This window comes from Salvelinus namaycush, chromosome 3, assembly GCF_016432855.1.
Source record: "Salvelinus namaycush isolate Seneca chromosome 3, SaNama_1.0, whole genome shotgun sequence".
NCBI classification, from domain to species: Eukaryota; Metazoa; Chordata; class Actinopteri; order Salmoniformes; family Salmonidae; genus Salvelinus; species Salvelinus namaycush.
In genome coordinates, this window is record NC_052309.1 from 61,918,004 (window position 1) to 61,945,012 (window position 27,009).

The 27,009-nt window shown below is 42.6% G+C and overlaps 1 protein-coding gene and 1 pseudogene across 1 annotated transcript in view; both read right to left on the bottom strand.

The window, feature by feature from the left end:
* Positions 1-1,140: 1,140 nt before the first annotated feature.
* LOC120034474 overlaps positions 1,141-27,009 on the bottom strand; it is a 76,025-nt pseudogene continuing 50,156 nt past the window's right edge.
* LOC120034447 (nuclear body protein SP140-like) overlaps positions 14,173-27,009 on the bottom strand; it is a 29,549-nt gene continuing 16,712 nt past the window's right edge. The window contains exons 7-16 of the mRNA XM_038981016.1: positions 23,544-23,592; positions 23,097-23,312; positions 22,285-22,424; positions 22,022-22,090; positions 21,726-21,853; positions 21,440-21,557; positions 21,184-21,258; positions 20,892-21,035; positions 17,263-18,193; positions 14,173-14,215 (exon numbers count right to left, since the gene is read on the bottom strand). Of these exons, the coding sequence (XP_038836944.1) occupies positions 17,819-18,193; positions 20,892-21,035; positions 21,184-21,258; positions 21,440-21,557; positions 21,726-21,853; positions 22,022-22,090; positions 22,285-22,424; positions 23,097-23,312; positions 23,544-23,592 (1,314 nt within the window). The 3' untranslated portion in view covers positions 14,173-14,215; positions 17,263-17,818. The remainder of the gene's footprint in view (positions 14,216-17,262; positions 18,194-20,891; positions 21,036-21,183; positions 21,259-21,439; positions 21,558-21,725; positions 21,854-22,021; positions 22,091-22,284; positions 22,425-23,096; positions 23,313-23,543; positions 23,593-27,009) is intronic.

Here is a 27,009-nt window from a genome sequence, read left to right on the forward strand (position 1 = left end):
CATCCTCCCCTCAGCAGCCTCCACTGAGATGTATTAGGTACATTTCCGCAACAACCAGTAGCGTTGAAGGCGAGACTAAACTTCTCCACTCTTTTGATCCGGTAGCTACCACGTTGAAGCAGTGTGAAGCGCACCTGTGCACATGCTCGGATACTCTGTGTGAGAACAATGTCTTGCGTCTCATCTCAATCTGCGGTGCTGCAACATCACGCTTAGTCAACCTTTAAATTAGTGTGACCTGCCAGGTTCAGAAGCTTAAACTCCATTCGAAAAAAACTAGAAAACCCCATTACATTTTTGCCCAAAATGTGGAGAAAAAAACCTAGAACTGAACATAAATCTGAACATATTTTAGTTCGTTTTGGAGTCAATGATAATTGTTCCAGTATAGTTTCAGTATTTTAAATGGGTTTGAATGATAGGGCAACATTTAGATTTCCGCCTAAATAGACATACCAAAACATTATTATTTTTTCATGAGATGACCATAAACAAACTGGTAATGCTGCATAATTTTATTAAGGTCTGGAACTCACCTTTCTGGTAATTTAAAAAAATAAATTGCTGAGGTGTATTCCCTTTTAAAGGTACAAGCTCAAGTACCCTACCCTTCAAAAGTTTACCTACAAACGCATCCCGGAGTCACCTCGTCACTGTTGACATTGAGACTGGTGATTTGCTGCAACTATTTAATGAAGCTGCCAGTTGAGGACTTGTGAGACGTCCGTTTCTCAAACTAGACAGGCTAATGTACTTGTCCTCTTGCTTAGTTGTGCACCGAGGCCTCCCACTCCTCTTTCTGTTCTGGTTAGAGCCAGTTTGCACTGTTCTGTGAAGGGAGTGTTGTGTATATTTTGGTGTATATTTTTTTGTGTATATTTTTTTGGTAAACGCAGATGCTCTTTATCTAATAGTTGACTTTGGTTGAAGATCTGATAACATTCGATATAACAATATGCAAAAATAGTGAAAATCAGAAAGGGGGCAAATACTTTTTCACGGCACTGTAGAAGCAACAGTCATTTTTCATACTTTGGTCATCATACTTTGGTTTCTTAAAAGATCATAACATTTCATGAAACACATGGTTTTGACTGTTCATGAACTTTAATGTTGCACAAACTCAAGATAGAAAGGATATAGGCTAATGCCCAATGTAAACATCCACGCACCACTCCCTCCTTATAAGGATGTTTTCAGACCCTTCAACCACATTTATTTAGGTCTAGCATTAGTTTAAAGATCAATATTTACCCGAATTTATGAATGGCATTAATTACATTGTATAGAAGATAAAAGTGACTTCAAAATTCTGTCAGTTTTATTGTTTCAAGACATTAAGTTAAATATGCATTTGTGTGTTATTAAAAAGGATGCATCATATGTCATATAGCAGTGGTTGATTTTAGTTGATAAATCTATTATACTTTTATATCAGAAATGATGATGAAATTATATCAATTAAAGAAAGATAGAAATGACAAAAACATGAAGTTATAAAATCAACCATATAGTAACCTAAACATTATACTTTTTATTGCATTACAATACACTATCAATATTAAACTGTCAAATTATTCAGATCAGTAATGTGGTGCTAACCGTTGCCTGGCTTGGAGCAGAAAAATAGGCCCAGAGAACACAATTTCAACAAGAAAAAGAACAATGTATTCACGGAGGCCCAATTCTCAAGGGAAGAGAGGAGTGTATTGAGGAGGCAGGTGGTTCTGTTGAAACCCTGTACCCATATCGCCTCCCTCAGGACCCTTTGGGTAGTTCCCAGTCTGTAGAAACAACACAGTACATATATGACCTTAACTACTGTATAGTTATGTCCCAAATGGCACCCTATTCCCAATATAGTGCTCTACTTATGACCAAAGCCCGCACCATATACCCTGTATAGTATACTGGGCCAAAGTAGTGCACTATATAGGGATTAGGATGCCGTTTGGGTTGCATCCTGATAAAAAAAAGCAACAGTACACATGCTCAGTATCTTTAAATTAAACTGATTACTTACTGGGTTGAGCCTGTAGAGTGCCAATAATGCATGATCATCACATCCTTGCAAGGTTATTATATAGTTTTTACATTTAAAGTACATGTATTCGTTTTCAATGTTTATTTTGAATTTAGTGTCAGTTAGGTTTTCAGAGCTATATTGTTCGTTTAAATTTAGTTTACGTTGAATTAAAACATTTATATTTCGTTATTATATTATTCATTTTGTATTTTTAGTGTTAGGGACAGAATCAAATCTAATTTGATACATGCTTCGTAAACAACAGGTGTAGACTAACAGTGAAATGCTTATTTACGGGTCCTTCCCAGCAATGCAGAGAGAAAAATAGAAAAGGTTTTGAAAAATAATAAAACAAGGAATAAATACACAATGAGTAATGCTAACATGGCTATATACACGGGGTACCCGTAACCCTGCACAGAGTCGATGTTCAGGGGTACGAGGTAATTGAGGTAGATATGTGCATATAGGTAGGGGTAAAGTGGACCAGGCAACACAATAGATAATAAGCAGTAGCAGCAGCGTAGGTGATTAGTCAAAAGAGTTTGTGAAAAAGGGGGTCAATGCAGATAGTTTGGGTAGCTATTTGGTTAACTATTTAGCAGTCTTATAGCTTGGGGGTTGAAGCCGTTCAGGGTCCTGTTGGTTCCAGACATGGTGCATCCGTACCGCTTGCCATGTGGTAACAGAGAGAACAGTTTATGACCTGGGTGGCTGCAGTCTGAATATGTTTAAGGCCTTCTTCTACCACCGCCTGGTATAGAGGTCCTGCCAGGTCACTGCTATTCTCCTTATAGGCTGTTTCATCGTTGCCAGTGATCAGGCCTACCACCGTTGTGTCGTCAGCAAACTTGATGATGGTGTTGGAGTTGTGCGTGGCCACGCAGTTGTGGGTGAAGAGGGAGTACAGGAGGGGACTAAGTACTGTAGCAAAAATCAAAAGAGATCAGACCCCTCCCTCAGTAACCGGTCCAGATCCAGAGCTACACCCGTGGGCACTAGGACCAACTATTGACTGGGGAATGACTGCCACAACAGAAATCAACCAGCAGAGGGAGCCAAATGGACAGGATCTAAAAGAACTGGACATAAAACAAGAACCAATTGGCATGAAGACTGAGGGAGAGTGGTATGAACAGCTCTACCAAACCGACGCCCCAACGGAAGAAGACTTATGGGCATCAGTGCTGAAAGACTTAACATTGGACTGAGTCCCACCAAATGTTGAGTATACTGCAAGAGAAGTGGCACAATGTGATAAAATTGATTGCACTCCCAAGTGTCTTCCCCAAACTGAGTATCTAAGAGAGGTATAAAAGAAGGAGAGGTCAGTGCCTAGGGCATGATCCTCGCTATACATGATTTTGATATCATAGAGAATCATCAGATAAAGGTAAATTACTTTTCACTATACTCTGCTTGTATTGACTACTTTGACATTAAGGCACGAGCAATATATTGACTGGTATATCTTGAGAATTGTGTTGTATCCTGGAAAATCACTCCATTTAAAAAGAGTAAAAGGACGCGGTTGTGTAGGAGAGAAATCTCCTGGAGAGCAACAAGTTCTATCTTTGAGTACCAGAGACAATTTCAGTTTGAAGGATTGAAAAAGCCCAGATATAAGTAAGCCTCGTAGAGAGCCAAGGGTCATCAGAAAGGGGTCAATATCTAGGCAGTGAAAAGTGTGACCATAAGAAATGTGGAGACAATAAGAGATTGAAATATTATACACAGAAGAGGCTGCCAATATCACTCTTATAGACACCAGTTTCGGGAAGGACCGAGGGAATAGTGAATTAAGGTAAATATATTGTTATTTGCTTTGTTTAAGAGTTAGAAGAAGTGTTTAAGCTGATTATATTTGCAATATTATCTGGCATAGCATAACGCATTAAGGATTGATTGAGCATTATTGATGTATTAGGACTGTATAATCATTTAACTGTAATAACGTGTATAAGACAAAAAACAGAGTAACTTAATAAAAGCTTGAAACGTTGACAACTAGGCCAGAGTAACGATCTGGAGAGCAAACGCCTCTGACACTCTCACTGAACGGAAAGTGACCCTGGTTAATGGTTAAAGTGATTGCACTAAAGAATATTTCATTGTGTGGACAATAATATATCTTTGGAAAAGTCAAACATATAACAATACTAGTTTCCAAGTGACTACTAGCTGACGAGCATAATAACTAACAGAAGATTAGGTATTAGGTATTGATATATAAGAGAGGAAGACACAAGGTAAGGGAGTATAGGAAGAATCTATAAACATAAAGTAATAAAGTACTCATCTATCCAAGGCCCCACACTAGACCGGGGAAATAAGGGAGTGACAACGTGAACGAAGGAACAAACCCAACTCACGCGAAGGGCCAGTACGAATAAATAGAAGGGTTGGTAGGGCCGCACGGCTAGGCCCTTGTTACACCGAAGTAACTAAAATCCTAAAGTACTCTGCCTAGCCAGAGGACGGAGGCTTTTGCTGCAGGCAATGGGCAAAAGTCAGCACCGTGACACTTGGCGCCCAACGTGGGGCCCGATAGAAGAGTTAAAAAGCGATTAAGTAACAGAACCTATACGACCTAGAAACTAAAACATTATGGCAGCAGCACTCGACCTAGGAGAGGCAACGCTGGCACAAATAGCTGCCCAGGCCGGTAGTCTGGAGCAGGAAAGGCAGCTCAGGGTACATGTTAGTCTACCAGAATGTAGATTTGCCATATGTGTACCAGGTTATGAATGGAAAGATCTAACACGAAATGAGCAGTCAGCAGTAAAAGAAATGATCGGGTGGAAAGGCAGACAGACCTTCTGGGATGATAAACACTTTGTAAGAAGGACTATCGCCTCCAGCGATCTGATGATAGGCCAAGTAGAGGACTGGGCCATAGTGAAAGTAATACCACTTGAGGGAGAAAGTAAGGGAAACTTTAACCTCAGAATGGGGTGTGTAACACACCAACACAATATGATAAAAAAAATCCCTGAGAAATAAGAGAGTACTATAGAGTTTATAACTAAATAGGAAATCTAAATAAAATCTCAAGGTAAAGAGCAATGGCGAGTTAGAGTCTACTCTTTAAAAAAAACAAAAATGGTCGGAATCAACCTTTAAAATGGCACCAGCCCTTAAAAAAAAAAAATGCTAGGATTCGCTCCCCAAGAGAGGCAGACTTGGTGGAGTCAGGCAGGAACCTAAGCAGAAATAGGGGGAAGGCAGGCAGAACTCGTAGTAATACGAAACTGGGTTCTAATAAAAGTCATCCCAGAAAAAGAAGGGGGGCCAGAGGATGTAAGTGTGTATTGTGGCAAAGTGGCCTTCTATGCACAGCCCTGGTACCCCATGGCAATGGCCCTGCTACAGGATGGGACTCCAACGAGTCTAGGAGACACTAGTGTAATGTTGAGAGCCATGCCGGTAGACTCATGTTAAGTATTTAGGACATATTTTAAGCCAACAGGGCAGAAAAAAAGATGAAGGTAGAAAAATAGTGATTTTATAAGCACTACATTTAATTATGAAAATAAATATGTTGCAGTTCTTAGGGATAATAAATTACTGTAGATAATGGGTCCCATACTATGCAACTTATATAAAATTATTGATGAGACTGAGTTAAGATTAACCCAGGATATTGTTAGATAAAATACAGTGGACTCCCGGAAGAGAGATTTCATTAGTACAGAAAACATATGCTATGTTTTGGCCTTAGCTAATCATTTGAAGGTTTGTCTTTAAATAGTAGAAAGATGACAAGAATATATGGCATCTGTTGTGACCCAGGATCATTGAGAGTATCGGGTTAATTAAGTTGAACTATATAATTATCTTATAGGTTACTACATAGAAATGTTGAGTTCTTTAAAATGCATTAGTGCAAACAGGGAGACAGTGAGACAGTCAGTCAATATTTGGAAACAGAAACCATATCTGGTACTGACAGTATTAGCTGTGGCAACAGGAAGCAGATGCGGAAGCGAAAAAGGCCGGTTTTAAACCACAGCCATTAAAGCAGCAGTTAAGAGCAAGTTAAACATAGACATAACTACATTGAAAGAGCTGAGACAGATAGTGACCCATGTGCAAATGTGTTAGGTCAGTTAGACACTGGCACAGGAGTAGGGGAATGGGACTTTACATGGAAGCAAATAAATGCAAAGAGAGGCTAACCTAGAAAAGGCTAGTCAAAGAAAAAAGACAACCGCAGAGCAAAGAGTGGACACCTCAGGGTAAAACCTCAGGATGGACATCAAAAAGATATGAAAATAATAAACCACTTAGGGATAAATATGCTACAAGGAGAAGAAAATCTCCTCAGCTTATCGGACGCTAAACAATTACAAGCAAGGGGAGTCATAAATATGAACCATTTTTAACCTGTAAATGTTCCAGAACAAATAGAGAAGGTCAGAACAGAAACGGACTTACCAGTGAAAAATATGAATCAAATAATAGAAAAGCTAGGTAAGATAATACAGCAGTTTAAAAAGGATTGTGGAACCCTGGGACCAGAGTTCGCACACAAAATAATTGGAGGAGTACATAAGCCAGTGAAGCAATGCAAAATAGCCAGACACAAAAGAGGCCTTAATCAGCTTGGCAGAGCTGGAACAACAAGGAAAGATTGATAGGATAACCAACCCAGTTACTAATACACCTATGCAATGGGTACCTAAACCAGATAAAATAGTAAGACTGGGGTGTAATTTTAAGGCCCTAAACAGACTTATCACCAGCCACTAGGGGTCATACATAGACCCTAACATGGCACTAACAGAAATTAAAATAGGCAAGTATAAAACATGCCTGGACCTGGCAAATGGGTTCTATGCAGTGCCCTTAGCAGAAGAGAGTAGGAGCAGGACTGCTTTTACACCTGATAGGACACAGGCCTACCAATTCCGTTCTCTTCCCCAGGGATTTACCAATAGCCCAATTTTTTTCCAAGAAACAATGGGAAAGATCCTAAAGGGCGTGAAATGTGAAATATACAGTGGGGCAAAAAAGTATTTAGTCAGCCACCAATTGTCACGTTCCTGACCTGTTTTCTGTTATTTTTGTATGTGTTTAGTTGGTCAGGGCGTGAGTTGGGGTGGGCATTCTATGTTTTGTGTTTCTATGTTTAGGTCATTGGTAATTAGCCTTATATGGTTCTCAATCAGGGACAGGTGTTTGACGTTTCCTCTGATTGAGAACCATATAAAGGTAGGCTGTTCACACTGTTTGTTTGTGGGTGGTTGTCTTCCGTGTCTGTATGTCTACCACACGGGACTGTTTCGTTTGTCGTTTCGTATATGTAGTCTGTTCCTGTTCGTGCGTTCTTCGTAGTTTGTAAGTTCTCAAGTCAGGTCTGTCTACATCGTTTATTTGTTTTGTAGTTTGTTGTAGTTTTTTCGTGTTTCGTATTTACTTTAATAAATTCATTATGTCATATCACAACGCTGCGTTTTGGTCCAATCCCTACTCCTCCTCTTCGGACGAAGAGGAGGAGGACAACCGTTACACCAATTGTGCAAGTTCTCCCACGTAAAAAGATGAGAGAGGCCTGTAATTTTCATCATAGGTACACTTCAACTATGACAGACAAAATGAGAAAAGAAATCCCAGAAAATCACATTGTAGGATTTTTAATGAATTTATTTGCAAAATATGGTGGAAAATAAGTATTTGGTCAATAACAAAAGTTTATCTCAATACTTTGTTATATACCCTTTGTTGGCAATGACAGAGGTCAAACGTTTTCTGTAAGTCTTCACAAGGTTTTCACACACTGTTGCTGGTATTTTGGCCCATTCCTCCATGCAGATCTCCTCTAGAGCAGTGATGTTTTGGGGCTGTTGCTGGGTAACACGGACTTTCAACTCCCTCCAAAGATTTTCTATGGGGTTGAGATCTGGAGACTGGCTAGGCCACTCCAGGACCTTGAAATGCTTCTCACGAAGCCACTCCTTCGTTGCCCGGGCGGTGTGTTTGGGATCATTGTCATGCTGAAAGACCCAGCCACGTTTCATCTTCAATGCCCTTGCTGATGGAAGGTTTTCACTCAAAATCTCACGATACATGGCCCCATTCATTCTTTCTTTTACAAGGATCAGTCGTCCTGGTCCCTTTGCAGAAAAACAGCCCCAAAGCATGATGTTTCAACCCCCATGCTTCACAGTAGGTATGGTGTTCTTTGGATGCAACTCAGCATTCTTTGTCCTCCAAACACGACAAGTTGAGTTTTTACCAAAAAGTTCTATTTTGGTTTCATCTGACCATATGACATTCTCCCAATCTTCTGGATCATCCAAATGCTCTCTAGCAAACTTCAGACGGGCCTGGACATGTACTGGCTTAAGCAGGGGGACACGTCTGGCACTGCAGGATTTGAGTCCCTGGCGGCGTAGTGTGTTACTGATGGTAGGCTTTGTTACTTTGGTCCCAGCTCTCTGCAGGTCATTCACTAGGTCCCCCCGTGTGGTTCTGGGATTTTTGCTCACCGTTCTTGTGATCATTTTGACCCCACGGGGTGAGATCTTGCGTGGAGCCCCAGATCGAGGGAGATTATCAGTGGTCTTGTATGTCTTCCATTTCCTAATAATTGCTCCCACAGTTGATTTCTTCAAACCAAGCTGCTTACCTATTGCAGATTCAGTCTTCCCAGCCTGGTGCAGGTCTACAATTTTGTTTCTGGTGTCCTTTGACAGCTCTTTGGTCTTGGCCATAGTGGAGTTTGGAGTGTGACTGTTTGAGGTTGTGGACAGGTGTCTTTTATATTGATAACAAGTTCAAACAGGTGCCATTAATACAGGTAACGAGTGGAGGACAGAGGAGCCTCTTAAAGAAGTTACAGGTCTGTGAGAGCCAGAAATCTTGCTTGTTTGTAGGTGACCAAATACTTATTATCCACCATAATTTGCAAATAAAATCATTAAAATTCCTACAATGTGATTTTCTGGATTTTTTTTTCTCATTTTGTCTGTCATAGTTGAAGTGTACCTATGATGAAAATTACAGGCCTCTCTCATCTTTTTAAGTGGGAGAACTTGCACAATTGGTGGCTGACTAAATACTTTTTTGCCCCACTGTACATTGATAAAAGTAATTTGTTAAGTCATTCATTATACATTAAAGATTTTATATATATTTTTTAAATTGCACATACTGTATTGTTTTTAATGCATTTCTTTTCAAAATATGACGATTCAATTATTAGGATGTTTTGTTTGCATCACGACAGACAGGAAATGTAAGAAATTATTATTAGACAGAGCAGCTCACTCACAATGATAGATCCCCAGACAAATATTCCACTAAATACTCCAATATTGTCTACTTGTGGTCCGGCAGTCATCACGATTCCTGTCAACAGCATCATCAAACCAATCATGATCTGTATGGTCTGTGAGAGAAAAACAAAGCAGAACATTTATTTTTCTCTTCGTTCAACCAAAATGAAAAATCATTTTCAAATGTTGTAAAACATAAATTCTTACTCCCAGCGCTTTTGGATGCCCTGACCGGAAACTTCCCAGCACTGAAGAGACCGTCTGTCCCAGACAGTGAGGGGTAGAAGCGACCCCTGCGACCTCCATCCCGTTCCCATAGGGGTAGACATGGGTGAATACCACCGCCCCGTTAGTGGTGGTTGTTTGAGAGCTGGACATCTTCAGAGGACAGAAGGATGTTTGTAGTACAGTAAGAGGTGATATGGCTGGTCAGCGGCGTTTTGTTGAGCCTCCTGCAAAGTTTGTACTCTACCTGGGACTTCCAGATAATCATTTACATGGGAATGTAATGCACAATAGGTGTGTGCGTCAGCCACTAATCCGACTTTGAACACTCCCCATTTAAATATGGGTGGGTAGTAGGCTGTGTGTGTCTGTGGTTACTGTATCATCTGTTTAGTTGACTAACTTCCTCATTGCTGAGCGACCTTTAGTTCCTTCTTTATTGTCATAACTTCCTATCTTGGGCTTGAAGTTCCTTGCCTATAGAACACATGCTATAAAAGAAACTCATACACTTCCATGAAAGTTGCATAAGTTTCTTTTTCATGCTACATAGCATGGAAGTGTACACATTTATTTTGTTCTGTGCTGTATAAGTAACCATCTTCAAGGTGTAGTATAATAAAGTAATTTAATTTAACCAAATACTTTGCCCCTCTGCGGGGAGACATCCTGAATTAAAGAAGAAGTAAGTGAAAGAACCGGAACTGTTTATTAGTGATTGTTGGCGAATGGACATTAGATAATCATGACAAACAAAAAAGAGCTTAGTAAAGTGGAGTGTATATAAATCCTGAGATATCATGTAAACATAAGCTCATGTCTATTCCTGCACCCCTCTCTTCCTCTTCTCCCCACTCTCTCCCTCATCTTCCTCTCTTCCTATTCTTCCCTCTCATCCTCTCCTCCCCTCTCTTCCTCTCCTCTTTCTTCCAAGGTTTTTATAGTTTTGTGTTTTAAACGTTGTAGAAACATCTCAAGGATGATCAATGGAAACAGGATGCACCTGAGCTCAATTTCGAGTCTCATTGAAAAGGGTCTGAGTACTTAAGTAAATAAGGTATATCTGTTTTATATTTGTAATAAATTAGCAAAAATGTCAAAAAAACTGTTTTCACTTTGTCATTATGGGGTATTGTTTGTAGATTGATGAGGAAAAAAATATTTATTCAATTTTAGAATAAGGATGTAACAAAATGTGTAAAAAGTGAAGGAGTCTGAATACTTTCCAAATGCACTGTATCTGGTCTAAAAAGGAAGGAAAATACAATCACGAGTATCAACTTTTGTAGACAATATACTGACGCACAGACAGTGCATTGCGCAAACAAAACAACCCTCACAATTTCAACTGGAATTACTTGGGTCTATTGCTGAACTTTTTGTTGAAAACAAATATTTGATTGCGAAGAGACTGTCACTGGCAAACATGGTTACAGACCCAACAACATTATATAGTATCTCCTCCTCATCAAGAAAAGCACATCAGCTAATTATAATACACAAAGTAAGCAAAACAATGAAATCATTCCAACATTGCCTAAAATGATGAATAAGATATTAATGACATAGACCTATATAAGCTATATAACAATTGAGATGTACAAACTATTGCATAAGGGAACAATGAGCGGATAACAGGCAAGCCGTCATTTTGTTTAAGACGTTAATGAGTGAGTTGTCGATATACTGTAACTATTTGTTCAGCACTTTTTAAATGTACAACGACAGATTTCAGAACATGGGTCGTTCTTACATTATTCTCCCTGTATACCAAGTCAGAACTGTAGGACAAATAACGGGGGCATATAAGCAGACAATGAAAGCTCTTACAATATTCAATAGATGACATTTCTCGAAAACAGGCTACAGGTTACATGTGCACCACCTAGTCAGAACAGTAGGCTAAGTCCTGAGGGGGAGAGGGACCAAATTCTAAGGGTGAGACACATGGGCTACTAACAGCTTACTACACAACATACAATTACTATTACTTTCTTAGCTACAGTATACATATCTTCCCTGCATATTACAATACATTTTTGGACTCATCTTGTTGTGCTGTGCTCACTTGAAAAGGAAGATGACACGGAGGTCCTTCTTGTGGACAAATGTTGTCATCAAAGTCTGTCATTCTCTGGATTTATGGTGCTTTCAAGACAACTGGGAACTCTGAAAAAAACAAGGTCGAATCATGATGACGTCAGTGATCTTCAGCTCATAGCTCTAGAAAAGGGCCCGAGTTCCGGATTTACAATTCAAATCAAAAATCAAATCAAATGTATTGATCACATACACATGGTTAGCAGATGTTATTGTGAGTGTAGCGAAATGCTTGTGCTTCTAGTTCCGACCGTGCAGCAATATCTAACAAGTAATATCTAACAATTCCACAACAAATACCTAAAACACAAATCTAAGAAAAGGAATGGACTAAGAATATATAAATATACAGTATGGATGAGCAATGTCAGACTGCACAGGCTAAGATGCAATAGACCGTATAGAATACAGTATATACATATTAGATGAGTAATGTAAGTGTACTATGGTGTTGAATGCTGAGCTATAGTCAATGAACAGCATTCTTACATAGGTATTCCTCTTGTCCAGATGGGATAGGCCAGTGTGCAGTGTGATGGCGATTACATCGTCTGTGGACATATTGAGGCAGTAAGCAAATTGAAGTGGGTCTAGGGTGACAGGTAAGGTGGAGGTGAAATGATACTTGACTAGTCTCTCAAAGCAGTGAGTGCTACGGGGCGATAGTAATTTAGTTCAGTTACCATTGCATTCTTGGGTACAGGAACAATGGTGGCCATCTTGAAGCATGTGGGGACAGCAGACTGGGATAGGGAGAGATTGAATGTCTTTAAACACACCAGTCAGCTGGTCTGCGAATGCTCTGAGGATGCAGCTAGGGATGCCACCTGGGCCGGCAGCCTTGAGAGGGTTAACAAGTTTAAATGTCTTACGTCAGCCATGGAGAAGGAGAGCCCACAGTCCTTGGTTGTGGCCGCGTCGGTGGCGCTGTGTTATCTTCAAAGCGGGCAAAGAACACGTTTAGCTTGTCTGGCAGCAAGACGTTGGTGGTTGGTGGTCCTTTTATAGTCCGTGATTGACTCTAAACACTGCCACATACGTCTCATGTCTGAGCCGTTGAATTGTGACTCCATTTTGTCTCGATATTGACGTTTTACCTGTTTGGTTGCCTTGTGGAGGGAACGACTACTCTGTTTGTATTCTGCCATATTCCCAGTCACCTTGCCATGGTTAAATGTGGTGCTTGGTGCTTTCAGTTTTGCGTGAATGCTGCCATCTATCCATGTTTTCTGGTTAGGGTAGGTTCAATTAGTCATAGTGTGTACAACATCTCCTATACACTTCTTGATGAAATCAGTAACCATCTGTGTACACGTCAATATTATTCTAGGAAGCTATCCGGAACATATCCTAGTCCCCGTGATCGAAACAATCTTGAAGCGTTGATTCCGATTGGTCAGACCAGCATTGAATAGTCCTTAGCATGGGTGCTTCCTGTTTGAGTTCATGCCTATAGGAAGGGAGGAGCAAAATAGAGTTGTGGTCAGATTTGCCGAAAGGAGGGAGGGGGAGGGCCTTGTATGCATCCCGGAAGTTAGAGTAGCAGTGGTCCAGTGCGAGTGCTACAGTCAATATGCTGTTAGAATTTGCTTTGTGAAAATCCCTAGCTACAATAAACACAGCCTCAGGATATATGGTTTCCAGTTTGCATAAAGTTCAGTGAAGTTCCTTCAAAACGTATTTTTCCAGTCGGAGCCTGTTTCTTCCCCGAGGTCCCAGTTAACTTGACTTCAGTGAGTTCAAGACTTCGCAGTTCCGAGTTAACTGTTTTTTGAGCGAGACACAAATCATGCTTCATTGACAGCATGGCAAAGTTGAATGTTAATTATTTTAAACTTGGAAAAGAGACCCTTAATCACAGATTTGGTTCCACACAGCCAGTCCACTGAATAGCAGGCTAGAGATTGCTTTGCAATGCTTGCAGTTAGCCACTGACTCCTTCAAACTACTCATTGTTCAATTTGCGATTTCCAACTTGTTGTTACGAACAATGAGGAAAAACGTGAGGAGTCAGGCGCAGAGAGCAAAGATATGGGGAAAAACCACTCATACAAAACAGAAAGACAAGCCCGCACAAACAGAAGCGGGCTAAACGAACTTAAATAGCACCACCCTAACAACCAAACAATAAACAGGTGAAAACAATTAGTCAAAACCAAACGAAAAGGAAAAAGGGATCGGTGGCAGCTAGTAGACCGGCGACGACGACCGCCGAGCGCCACTCAAACAGGAAGGGAAGCCACCTTTGGTAATACTCGTTACAGTACCCCCCTCCTGACGCGCAGCTCCCGCAGCGCGCCGACGCCGGCCTCGAGGACGACCCGGGGGCCGAGGCGCAGGGCGATCCGGATGGAGGCGATGGAACTCTCTCAGCATAGATGGATCCAATATATCCCCCACCGGGACCCAGCACCTCTCCTCCGGACCGTACCCCTCCCAGTCCACGAGGTACTGCAGGCCCCTCACCCGGCGTCTGGAGTCCAGAATGGACCGTATCGTGTACGCCGGGGACCCCTCTATGTCCAGAGGGGGCGGAGGGACCTCCGGAACCTCACCTTCCTGCATGGGACCAGCTACCACCGGCCTGAGGAGAGACACATGAAACGAGGGGTTAATACGATAATACGAAGGAAGTAACAATCGGTAACACACCTCGTTTATTCTCCTCAGGACTTTAAATGGCCCTACACACTGCGGACCCAGCTTCCGGCAGGGCAGGCGGAGGGGCAGGTTTCGGGTCGAGAGCCAGACCCTATCCCCCGGTGCAAACACGGGGGCCTCACTGCGGTGACGGTCAGCGCTCTTCTTCTGCCGTCTACTCGCCTGACGCAGAGACTCCTGGACGGCTCTCCATGTCTCCTTAGAGCGCTGTACCCACTCCTCCACCGCAGGAGCCTCGGTCTGACTCTGATGCCATGGTGCCAGAACCGGCTGGTACCCCAACACACACTCAAATGGTGACATGTTGGTAGAGGAGTGGCTTAGTGAGTTCTGGGCAATCTCTGCCCAGGGGATGTATCTTGACCACTCCCCTGGCCGGTCCTGGCAATACGACCGCAGAAACCTACCCACCTCCTGGTTCACTCTCTCCACCTGCCCATTACTCTCCGGGTGATACCCCGAGGTCAGGCTGACCGAGACCCCCAAATGCTCCATAAACGCCTTCCATACTCTGGAAGTGAACTGGGGACCCCGATCAGAAACGATATCCTCGGGCACCCCGTAGTGCCGGAAGACATGGGTAAATAGTGCCTCCGCAGTCTGCAGGGCCGTAGGGAGACCGGGCAACGGGATAAGACGGCAGGACTTAGAGCACCGATCCACAACGACCAGGATCGTAGTGTTTCCCTGAGATGGGGGAAGGTCAGTCAGAAAATCCACCGAAAGATGGGACCACGGCCGTTGTGGAACGGGGAGGGGTTGTAACTTCCCTCGAGGCAGGTGCCTAGGAGCCTTACTCTGAGTGCATACCGAACAGGAAGAGACATAGAATCGCACATCCCTCTCCAAGGTGGGCCACCAGTACTTCCCCCTAAGACCTTGCACTGTCCTCGAAATACCCGGGTGACCTGACGAGAGTAAACTATGAGCCCATCGAATCAATTGATCACGAACAGCGAGCGGTACGTACCTACGACCCTCCGGGCACTGTGGAGGCGCAGGTTCCTCCCTTAACGCCCGCTCGATGTCCGCGTCCGACTCCCATACTATTGGTGCCACCAACTTGGCCGCCGGGATGATGGGAGTAGGATCGATGGACCGGTCCTCTGAGTCATAGAGGCGAGACAGCGCGTCGGCCTTAGTGTTTAGGGAACCTGGTCTATAAGAGATCGTAAAACTAAATCTGGTGAAAAACATGGCCCACCTTGCCTGACGCGGATTCAGTCTCTTAGCTGATCGGATATACTCCAGGTTACGGTGGTCAGTCCAGATGAGGAAAGGGTGCTTAGCCCCCTCAAGCCAGTGTCTCCACACCTTCAGGGCCTTAACCATAGCCAACAACTCCCTATCCCCCACATCATAATTCCGCTCCGCTGGCCCGAGCTTCTTCGAAAAAAAAGCACAGGGGCGGAGTTTTGGTGGCGTACCCGAGCGCTGTGAGAGCACAGCTCCAACCCCAGCCTCGGATGCGTCCACCTCTACTATGAACGCCAAAGATGGGTCCGGATGCGCCAACACTGGCGCCTCGGTAAACAGCACCTTCAACCTACGGAAGGCTCCGTCTGCCTCTGCTGACCACTGCAAACGCACCGGCCCCCCCTTCAGCAGTGAGGTAATAGGAGCTGCTACCTGACCAAAACCCCGGATAAACCTCCGGTAGTAATTGGCAAACCCTAAGAACCGCTGCACCTCCTTTACCGTGGTCGGAGTCGGCCAATTACGCACGGCTTTTACGCGGTCACCCTCCATTACCACCCCCGAGCTGGAAATGCGATAACCCAGGAAGGAAACGGCTTGTTTGAAAAACTCACATTTCTCCGCCTTCACGTACAGGTCATTCTCCAGCAGTCGCCCAAGAACCTTGCGTACCAGAGACACATGCGCGGCTCGTGTAGCGGAGTAGATCAAAATATCATCAATATACACCACCACACCCTGTCCGTGCAGGTCTCTGAGAATCTCGTCAACAAAGGATTGAAAGACAGCTGGAGCATTCTTTAACCCGTACGGCATGACGAGGTACTCATAATGGCCCGATGTGGTACTAAACGCGGTTTTCCACTCATCTCCTCCCCGAATACGCACCAGATTATACGCGCTCCTGAGGTCCAGTTTCGTGAAGAACCGTGCTCCGTGGAATGATTCCATCGCCGTAGCGATGAGAGGTAGTGGGTAACTAAAACCCACCATGATGGAATTGAGATCTCGATAATCAATACACGGACGCAACCCACCATCCTTTTTCTTCACAAAAAAGAAACTCGAGGAGACGGGTGACATGGAGGGCCGAATGAATCCCTGTCCAAGAGCTTCCGTGACATATGTCTCCATAGCCAACGTCTCCTCCTGGTACAAAGGATACACATGACTCCTGGGTAGTGCAGCGTTTACCTGGAGGTTTATCACGCAATCCCCCTGTCGATGGGGTGGTAATTGGGTCGCCTTCTTTTTACTGAAAGCGATAGCCAAATCGGCATACTCAGCGGGAATGCGCACGGTGGAAACCTGGTCTGGACTCTCCACCGTTGTCGCACCGATGGAAACTCCTACACACCTGCCTGAACACTCATCAGACCACCCCTGTAGAGCTCCCTGTCTCCACGAAATCTTCGGATTGTGAATAGCCAGCCAGGGAATCCCCAGCACCACCGGAAACGCAGGTGAATCGATAAGGAACAGACTAATCCGTTCCTTATGATTCCCCTGCGTAATCATCTCCAAAGGAATTGTGGCCTCCCTGACCAGCCCTGACCCTAATGGTCGACTATCTAAGGAGTGCACAGGGAAGGGGGGTTCTACCTTAACTAACGGAATCCTCAATTTCTGAGCGAGTCCGCGATCTATAAAGTTCCCAGCTGCGCCTGAATCGACTAGCGCCTTATGCTGGAGAGAGGGGAAAAAATTAAGGAAACATATTAACAAAAACATGTGACCAACAGGAAGCTCTGGGAGAGTGTGGTGCTGACTCACCTGAGGTGACCGAGGAGTGTTCTGCCTGCCCTCTCGATTCCCAGATGGACTCCTCCAGCACCGACCGGAAGTGTGCCCTCTTCGGCCACAACTGGTACAGGAGGAGCCTCCTCCTCCGATCTCCCTAGATGCTGCCTTTCCTAGCTCCATCGGGATGTGAGCAGGAGGGTCAGGAGGTGGAACTGACAGGACCCTTTCAGAACGTCCGCGAGCAGCTAGCAGATGGTCTAACCGGATAGACATGTCTATTAGTTCATCCAAACTGAGCGTAGTGTCCCGACAAGCCAGCTCTCTGCGGACGTCCTCTCTCAGGCTACACCTGTAATGGTCTATCAGGGCCCTGTCGTTCCACCCTGCTCCAGCGGCCAAGGTCCGGAAATCCAGCGCGAAGTCCTGCGCGCTCCTCGTTCCCTGCCGGAGATAGAACAATCTCTCACCCGCCGCTAGGCCATCTGGAGGGTGATCGAACACGGCCCGAAAACGGCGGGTGAACTCCGGGTAGTGGCCCCTCGCTGAGTCGGGCCCGTTCCAGACCGCATTGGCCCACTCTAGGGCTCTACCCGTCAGGCAGGAAACGAGGACACTCACGCTCTCTTCGTCCGAGGGAGCTGGTCGAACGGTGGCCAGGTACAGATCTAATTGTAGCAGGAATCCCTGGCACCCCGCCGCCGCTCCATCGTACTGACTTGGAGGCGTAATACGCAAAGCGCTGGCACCGGATCCCGCTGGAGGAGATGGTATAGTTGCTGGAGGGAGGGTAGGTGGGGTAGTAGGGAGACCACTCCTCTCCCAACGATCCATCCTCTCCATCATTTGATCCATAGCTGATCCGATGCGATGAAGGATGGACGTGTGATGAAGGACTCTCTCCTCCATCGTGGGGAGAGGGGTGGTTGCTGCTCCTGCTGGCTCCATATGTAGGTGCGGGCTTCTGTTACGAACAATGAGGAAAAACGTGAGGAGTCAGGCGCATAGAGCAAAGATATGGGGAAAAACCACTCTTTAAATGTCCAACCAGAAGAACAACTGGTAACGTCAAAACATTGGCGTAAAAATCCACTTGAATAAAGTACACACTGGAAAAATAAATCCAGACAGTGGAAAACCCCAAATAAAATGAACAACCTCATACAAAACAGAAAGACAAGCCCGCACAAACAGAAGCGGGCTAAACGAACTTAAATAGCACCACCCTAACAACCAAACAATAAACAGGTGAAAACAATTAGTCAAAACCAAACAAAAAGGAAAAAGGGATCGGTGGCAGCTAGTAGACCGGCGACGACGACCGCCGAGCGCCACTCGAACAGGAAGGGAAGCCACCTTTGGTAATACTCGTTACACTTGTTGTGAAATGTTTATATCCAATGGCCGATGAGCACCGATACGTTTAAGCTATAATTTCTCTTCATATGACAAGGATTAACAATATTTGCCAGTAGATTGTCGACTTGATTCATGATGATGACTGCTAGCTAAGATTTTGAAAGTATGATTTTGACATGATCAGTCCAATCAATGCTACTGTAGATATAACGTAATTTGACATCCTTTTATCTGTGGCCAATGACCTTGAGACCTTCTTGGATGGGCACTTCTAGTGTAACTCTATGGCAGAACCCAAGGGGCTTGAATTTTTCAAACTCTACCCTTAGACTTGGCAGTCACATTGTGCCCCCATGAGTGACAGAACACTGAGCTAATCACGGCGCAACTAGAGAACATTACCAACACCTGCGCTCCGTATATTCCCGCTGGCTTTTATAGGCTCAGAGATTAAATAGAAAATTATGTTGTGCTCCTATTCCACAGCGATACTATACATTTGACATTTTAGTCATTTAGCAGACACTCTTATCCAAAGTAACTTGGTGCATTCATCATAAGATAGCTAGGTGAGACAACCACATATCACAGTCATACATAAACTAATTTAGGGTGTTGATTACTTATTGCTTTCTTCTGTGGAAATACAGAATTTGTATAAAAATGACAAATATACCAAAAGATAAATCAAGCATAGATGTACGACTGTTTAACCATGTTAATTATTACTGATAGATGATGAATACATGACAACTAGATACAAATATTTTATTAAAAATAATTCATACAAAAGTCAAGAGTTGGCTATAACATGATTACAAACAAAGTGAGTTTGTGTAAATGTTTATGTGCGTGTGTATTAATTTCCCATCATAAAAATTGATCCCCATTCCCCACATTAACTGTGAGATTAGGTTAAATTGCCTAAATATCTTGAAATAACTTTTTATTTTAAAGAAAGATGGAGTGTGAAACCAAGGAGGTATTAGTTGCGCAATTTTACATCTTACTAGGGTGTTTGGTGCAGTATTTATCAAGTAAAAAAATGTGTGACTTGTTGTTTTATGTAAACAAAGTCTGAGCTGCTGGGCAGGACTGTCTCACTGTCTGTGCCATTGGATAGATAGTAATAACCGCATCTGTTCATCCCGTGTTAGTGAACAAATTGACATTGTCGAAATCAAAACCTAACCTTCAGCTACACCCTGATGAACTCTTGTCCACAAATCTCCGTTTTGAACTATACCAAGACCAAAATTGACCTAATTGTACTTTTTAGTCAGGCACTTGAATAAATGTTTGACATATCGATGTCACATATGCCATTTTCAAAGAGAGAGGTTGGTTGTTCGATTCATTCCCACTTTAAAGCTTGAAATGGGCATGGTCTAATTGACTCAACAACCGAAAATACACACATGTATCAAATGTTATCTTTCTTAATGAACCAGAAATTCTGTAGTTATTTCTGGTTGCTCATCAAAGTTAGCTGACTAAATAACTAATTGATCTTGTTTTGAAGCATATTTCTCATGGCATCTTGGGTATTCCCTGTTGTTTCATAGTAAAATAATGTTGCAGACTTCATGATGAAGGCTCTACTGGACATTGGATGTAGTTAGATGCTGCAGTTGGATGCTGAATGTACACTTGAACTCCTGCTTAAATAGATCCTTCAAACTTTCGCACATCCCACGGAACTCTGCGTTATCCTTCAGGGGAAAAAAGACAGACACAATTGTATTAAAGTTGCACTACGCAGAAGTCACTCCTCCATTTCCTGGTTGCTAAAACTAATAGTTTGCTTAATTGTAGTTTATTTGACAAAATAAGCTAGTATAGTGTAGATAATCATTGTACCGTCTAAATCGCTGTGAAATATATTTTCCAAATGCAAAAATATTGTATTTTCAGCTGTTTGAAGCTGGCGTACAAAACCGAAAGTAAAAGACGCAAAAACAAAACGTAATAATGGGAAGCATAGAAATAGCACACATAGAACAGATATACCGCTTCTTACACTTGCTTTCAAGTAGAATTATAGATCTATGACTCACATTTCTATGTGAACTTGGTCAATTTCCAAAAAAGTGACATATTGCCACTTTAATAGAAAACACAATAAAAAAGCTAGAAATTTCAATTAACACAACTCATTTAGCCTAACGCAGCTTTGTTGTGGTTCAAACAAAAGTACACTTTCAAGTAAAGTTGATGAGCATAACTCCCAAGATTTCCTTCAGAATTTGTATCAGATTTTAGCCCTCAGTCTTCACATTCATACTGCAGGAGTGCAGTCTTACCCTGTTGAACGTGGCACAGTTGGTGAAGATAAGCAACACGTCAGACTCAAAGTGTTGCACTGACTGGTAGAGATTCTGCTGCAGCTTCTCCACAACCCTGTCCAGCCACATCGGAGTCTTTATCACACTGGTGTAGTTTCTCACCTGGCATTGAAAGGCAGTGATATATACAGACAGTAAAATAAGTTAATGTTGACACCCACATACAAACTCAAGACACTAAAAACCTACACAGGCAAGCATGCATGCACAGACGCACACATTTAAACACACAGAACTAAACAATACATACATTGATGCAAGGATCTTTCACAAAGATGTGGTCCTCATCTGCATGGTAGAGACACAGCAGGAGGTACTGGCATTCCTGTCAGAGTAAACACACAATTATTACACCCGTATGTGTCATATACCACTACTGCTCTAAGCGATTGCTACTTAAATACACAGTTCAAACAGAATTCATTTAGAATGTAATATTTCATGTCATGGATATTGTGACACTCATGATTGAATGATTAACTGATAAATTATTGCTTGATTCTCACCAGTAGGTGGTCAGAGATTCGGCAGGTCAAGGCTTCCTGGTAGGTCATTTGTTTGGGGTAGCGCCATGGCTGACTGGTCCTCAATACACAATATGTACACATCCACTGAATATTATCCCTGTGTTGATACACCACATACACACAAAGCATGCACGCACGCACGTACGCTCACACAAACAAACAAACATTACAAAAGTGCACTAATAATAAGCTGACAGTTGAGTGTCCCCACACAGAACAAACAGATCTCTATCTCTCTCTCTCCCTCTCCCAGAACTCTTCTCACCCCAGCATAGCATCATCCACATTAGGAAGATGACATCTCTGATGGAAGGAGCGAGGACACTCATCACAGCATATCAAGCTGCCCTGGCTTCTACAGATGAAGCAGTCGTCATCGTTATCCTGATCGTGCTGCCAAGACAGAGAAGAGAGGAAGGTGAGAAGGAATTGGTTAACAATAATCCCTGATACAGTGATGTTAAGAAACATCCTGGAAATCATAATTACTACTGAAACATCTGTTTAAATGAGGTGATTGACTGAGAGTGGGTTCCACCGTATTGCTTGAGGGTAACTTACCACGTCTTTGGTCGTGATGCTGCACAGGTTGCATGGACACTGGACGGAGTGGATTTCCAAAAGCCCACTCTGAAAGCGAGAGACAAACAAAGATTGACGATAAATCAATCGACTACGGTTCTACTACAGTTGTTTAGTAAGAACAAAACACATCCCTCTCGCTCTGTTCTCTCTGTTTTTTTCTTTCTTTCTCGCTCTCACTTTCTGTTTTTTTTTCTTTCTCTCTATTTTTCTCTCTCTCTGTTCTCTCTCTCTCTGTGTACCTTGATGAGGACGCTGAGTGGTTTCCCATCCCAATGGATGTCTTTCTTCCAGGAGGGATCTGCCCGAGCTGACCCCTCCTGCACAAACTCCACCGGGGTCATCCAGCGCTGCTCCGATCGGATGCTCTTCCCACACAACCCTGGGCCACAGAGAGACAGAGACAAGTAAAATCTCACTTCATACATTAATAGTGTACTAATTTTGGACCAGAGTGACATAAGGCTTAGCTACAGAATTGTTAACGGGATATGTTACAGATTGGGTAATGGAAAGCCTTGCAAAAAATGTTTTAACTAATCTGTTATTGCCGATACTTTCTTTGCTCTTGATTTGGTAAAAAGTGTATCTTATTAATGTCCGTGTCCAATTTCAGGTGGTTCTCCAAAAAACAGATTATATTCAGGGTTTGCACGAGTGAGGAGTTCCCTCGCCATTTTAGCTGCCATAAATCTTGTATTTCCCAACATCTTTGCAGGGACTAGTTGTTTCTATGTGACCACGTGTAGAGGTAGACGTCAGGGCGTCAAACAGTGCGACCAAAACAAAGATCTACACACATGCAAGACACACTTATCACTCGATACAAAACGTGGATTTAACATCTTTCTGGTTTTGGAGAACCACCTGCAAATGGACACCGACATTTATAAGACACACTTTTTACCGAATCGAGAACAAAGAAAGTATCGCCAAGAACAGCTTAGCTGAAAGAGACTTTCCATTAAACAATCAGTAACGGGTATGGAGTATCACAATTATGTAGCTACTACATAGGGCTATGTTTATTACACCTCGAAAATCATATATGTACCAGATGCAAACCGATCCTTATGTAGCGTTCCATTGATGGCCACACAGGTGACTTTGAAGACGGACTTTCCCACAACACCATGGCTGCGTCCTGCACTGCTCTCTCCTCCAGCCGTGTTTGCCCGCTCTCCTCCCTGCATCTTCTGTCTTTCCTGCTCAGCTTCCTCTTCTTCATCCTCAAACGCATCATCATCGTCATCTTCCTCAGGTTTTGAGTCTGACATTGAAGTAAAGATTGAAATATAAACTAAGGTTTAGGGAAAGATGGCTTACTATATCAATGGATGAGTTTGAAGAGTCAAGCTTGTGTTATTCATGAAACCTTGTAACAACAACACACAGTTGCATTATCTTTACAATTGATATTTAGAGAGATAACAACATCCCCTTTACCAGAGCGTCATGTCTGAAGGATTCAGAAAGATTCTATTGAGATTGATGTAAATACCTGTGATTGAGTTTGCTGATTGGTTGGAGGGGAACGGTGCTTTCTTGGCCTAAATAGGACCAAAGTGACAGATCAGGTTAACACTGAATAGACCGTTTATTTACTTTGGTAAGAATATGTACAGTACCAGTCAAAGGTTTGGACACAACTACTCATTCCAAGGTTTTTCTTTATTTGTACTATTTTCTATGATTTAAGACATCGATAGGCTAAGAGTTTAACCACGTGGTATGTTTAAAAGATTCACGAGTCTGGTCTCAAACCTTGGCCCTCTCGTTATCGAGGGAAGCTGGTCTACTGAGAATTTCTCAAAGTTGGGTTTTATTCGGAATTGCAGAAAAGGGGCTGTCCCAGGATGCCTGACCCTAACTGGGCTCATGGGCGGTCCTCTGATTTAGTTCAACTCAAAAGGGAATTGGAGTTTCCTTCATTAAACAGTCCAAAATCACATTACACAATTTTACAAACAGTATCATACTCACTCATTCATCTTATACAACAATTAGATGTAAACCTCATATCTGAGGCTATTATATAAACAGCGTTATGGTAATGTGGCCGCCCCATCTCCCATGAGCTTCCCCAAGTTGTAACAAACGGACCAGTTCATAGCTGGATTCTTCACCGATCTTTTATACCTTCTCCGGAACGTAAATGTTGTTCGGACCTCAAGTTCTGGGAGGTGGAAGAAATTCCTTTGTTCTCTATGAAAGCTCCCTCTATCTCTATACTGTGTGGCCATAAGGCAGGGTCTTCCCTAGGAATTTACGACCTCACTGACCACAGCAGCCTAGTTGTAGGGGGCAGGGAGAGGCAGGGAGAGGGGGATGGGGCTTGCTGTACCCAAACAGGGCAACGTCATGACACTATTCTGATTTCAGAGCACTCTCGCGCAACGTTGAATATGGCAGTAAACATTGGCAAAAAAAAAAAAGCATAAATCTTCTTAGCGCTAGGGGTCATATTATTATTATTTTTTTTCAAATAACGTACCCAACGTAAACAGAAATTTTCTCTGGCCCAGATCGTAGAATATGCATATAATTTACAGATTAGGATAGAAAACACTCCAAAGTTTCCAAAACTGTCAAAATATTGTCTGTGAGAAAAACAATACTTATTCTGCAAGCGAAATCCTGAGAAAAATTTACCCGGAAGTGATATATATAAAAAAAAAAAAAAGAAAACTTTGTTTCCTGGCCTGTCTAACCTCCATTTAAAGGGGTATCAACCAGATTCTTTTTCCAATGGCTTCCTCAGGCTATGACCAGGCTTTAGACATAGTTTCAGGCTTTTATTTTGAAAAATGAGCGAGATGTTTCAAAAGAGGTCAGGTGTCCTCTGAATACTTCCTGCGCGCGCGGGAGGAGCTCACCATTTTCCCTTTCTCTCTTAATGAATAGGTTATGCTCCGGTTGAAATATTATCGATTATGTTTGTTAAAGACAACCTGAGGTTTGATTATAAAAAACATTTGAAATGTTTCGACGACCATTTCGGCTACTTTTTGGGATTTGTCGAACGGAACACGGCTTTTGTTTTCTCAAAATTTTGCGCAACCCAAATGGCGTTTTTTTGTGATAAAAGTAATATTTATCGAACAAAAAGAAGATTTGTTGTGTAACTGGGAATCTCGTGAGTGGAAACGTCCGAAGATTATCTAAGGTAAGCGATTAATTTTTTTGCTTTTCACATTTTCGTGACCATGCTAATTTGGGGCTAGCTGATGTAGCATTGAAAGCTACACTCACAAAAGCTTGGATTTCTTTAGCTGTAAAATATATTTTCAAAATCTGACACAATATGTGGATTAACAACAAGCTAAGCTGTGTTTTGGTATATTTCACTTGTGATTGCATAATTATAAATATTTGTAGTAATATTTATGCATTTGGCGCCCTGCAATTCTAGCGGTTGTTTAGGAAAGTGATCCCGTACTAGGGATGCGTAGCGCAGAGGTGATAATAAATTGTTGCCAGCAGCACAGTTACAGTCACTAACGCTCTGGAACTTCACTGGACTCTATGTAAAATGGAAACTATATACCCGGAGGCTGCATTTATTGTAGCTGGGGATTTTAACAAAGCAAATTTGAGATCAACGTTACATAAATTTTATCAGTATATTGATTGCACGACACGTAGGGCTAATACTCTCGACCACTGCTACTCTAACGTCCGCAATGCATATAAAGCCCTCCTCCATCTTTCTTCTAAACTAGGGAGTTCACTACAGTGTATGCTTTGATGTCGTATCATAACACATGGAGAAAAATTATGTTATGTGGTCAAAAATTGCATTTTAATTTTGGTTGCACCATATGCTTTGTGTTTTTGTCACGCCCTGGCCTTTGTTATCTTTGTTTTCTGTAATAGTTTGGTTAGGTCAGGGTGTGACAGGGGGGATGTTTGTGTGTTTTTGTCTCGTCTTGGGTGGTTGTATGGTATAGGGGGTTTAGGTAGAGTAGATGGGTTTGTGTTTGAGTGTAGGTGTCTAGGTATGTCTATGGTTGCCTGAATGGTTCAGAGCTGTCATTCATTGTCTCTGATTGGGAGCCATATTTAAGGCAGCCATAGGCAGTAGGCTTTTGTGGGTAGTTGTCTATGTCTATGTTGCATGTTAGCACTTAGTCTTTCATAGCTTCATGTTTGTTGTTTTGTTTTCGTTTGTTTTCGTCTTCAAATAAAAGAAGATGTATTTTTCACACGCTGCGCCTTGGTCCACTCATTGTCCTCAAGACGATCGTGACAGTTTTTCAAATGTGCAGACAAAAGTATTTTAAAGAATATGATTCCTTCCTAGGTAAATATTTACACAACATTTCATAATATCATCACATACCCTTGTAAATGTATGCCAAAGTTATATAGATATTTACTGCTGTTGTGAATTACACCAATTCACAACACTATTGTTGTTCAAATTCAACCTTGGACAGTTACAGCATATTATATTTTCACTCTTTGACATGCCAAACCTGTAAAAATGGATCATGCTTTATGATGAATTGATGTGGTGCCAAACGGAGGAGATTGTGTAGAAATGTGCTGCAAGAAGATGTTTTGTATTCATAGGTAAAAAAAGAAAATACGAGGGGGCGCTAGAGAGCGTGCTATGGAGTAGACGTGCTTTGCTAGCGCTCCGCTCAATTTTGAAACAAATTAGTATTTATCTTAACCTCTCACAACCTATAACTTCAAACAAATATGACAAAGGGGAAAGGCACCAAAAAAGGGGGCGCTAAACAAGATAATTGTAATGAGATAGACAACGAACCAATTTCAACGTCGCCGACCCACGAGGAGCTAGCTGAAGAGGCTAGCTTCCAAGAGTTCCCCACAGATCCTACTCAAAGTGACATACTGGCTGCCATAAACGCACTAAGCAAGAAGGTGGACACAAGGTTGGCTGATATCTCAAAGAGTATTGGGACTTTGGCCGAAACTGTGAAGGCAACTAAGAGAAG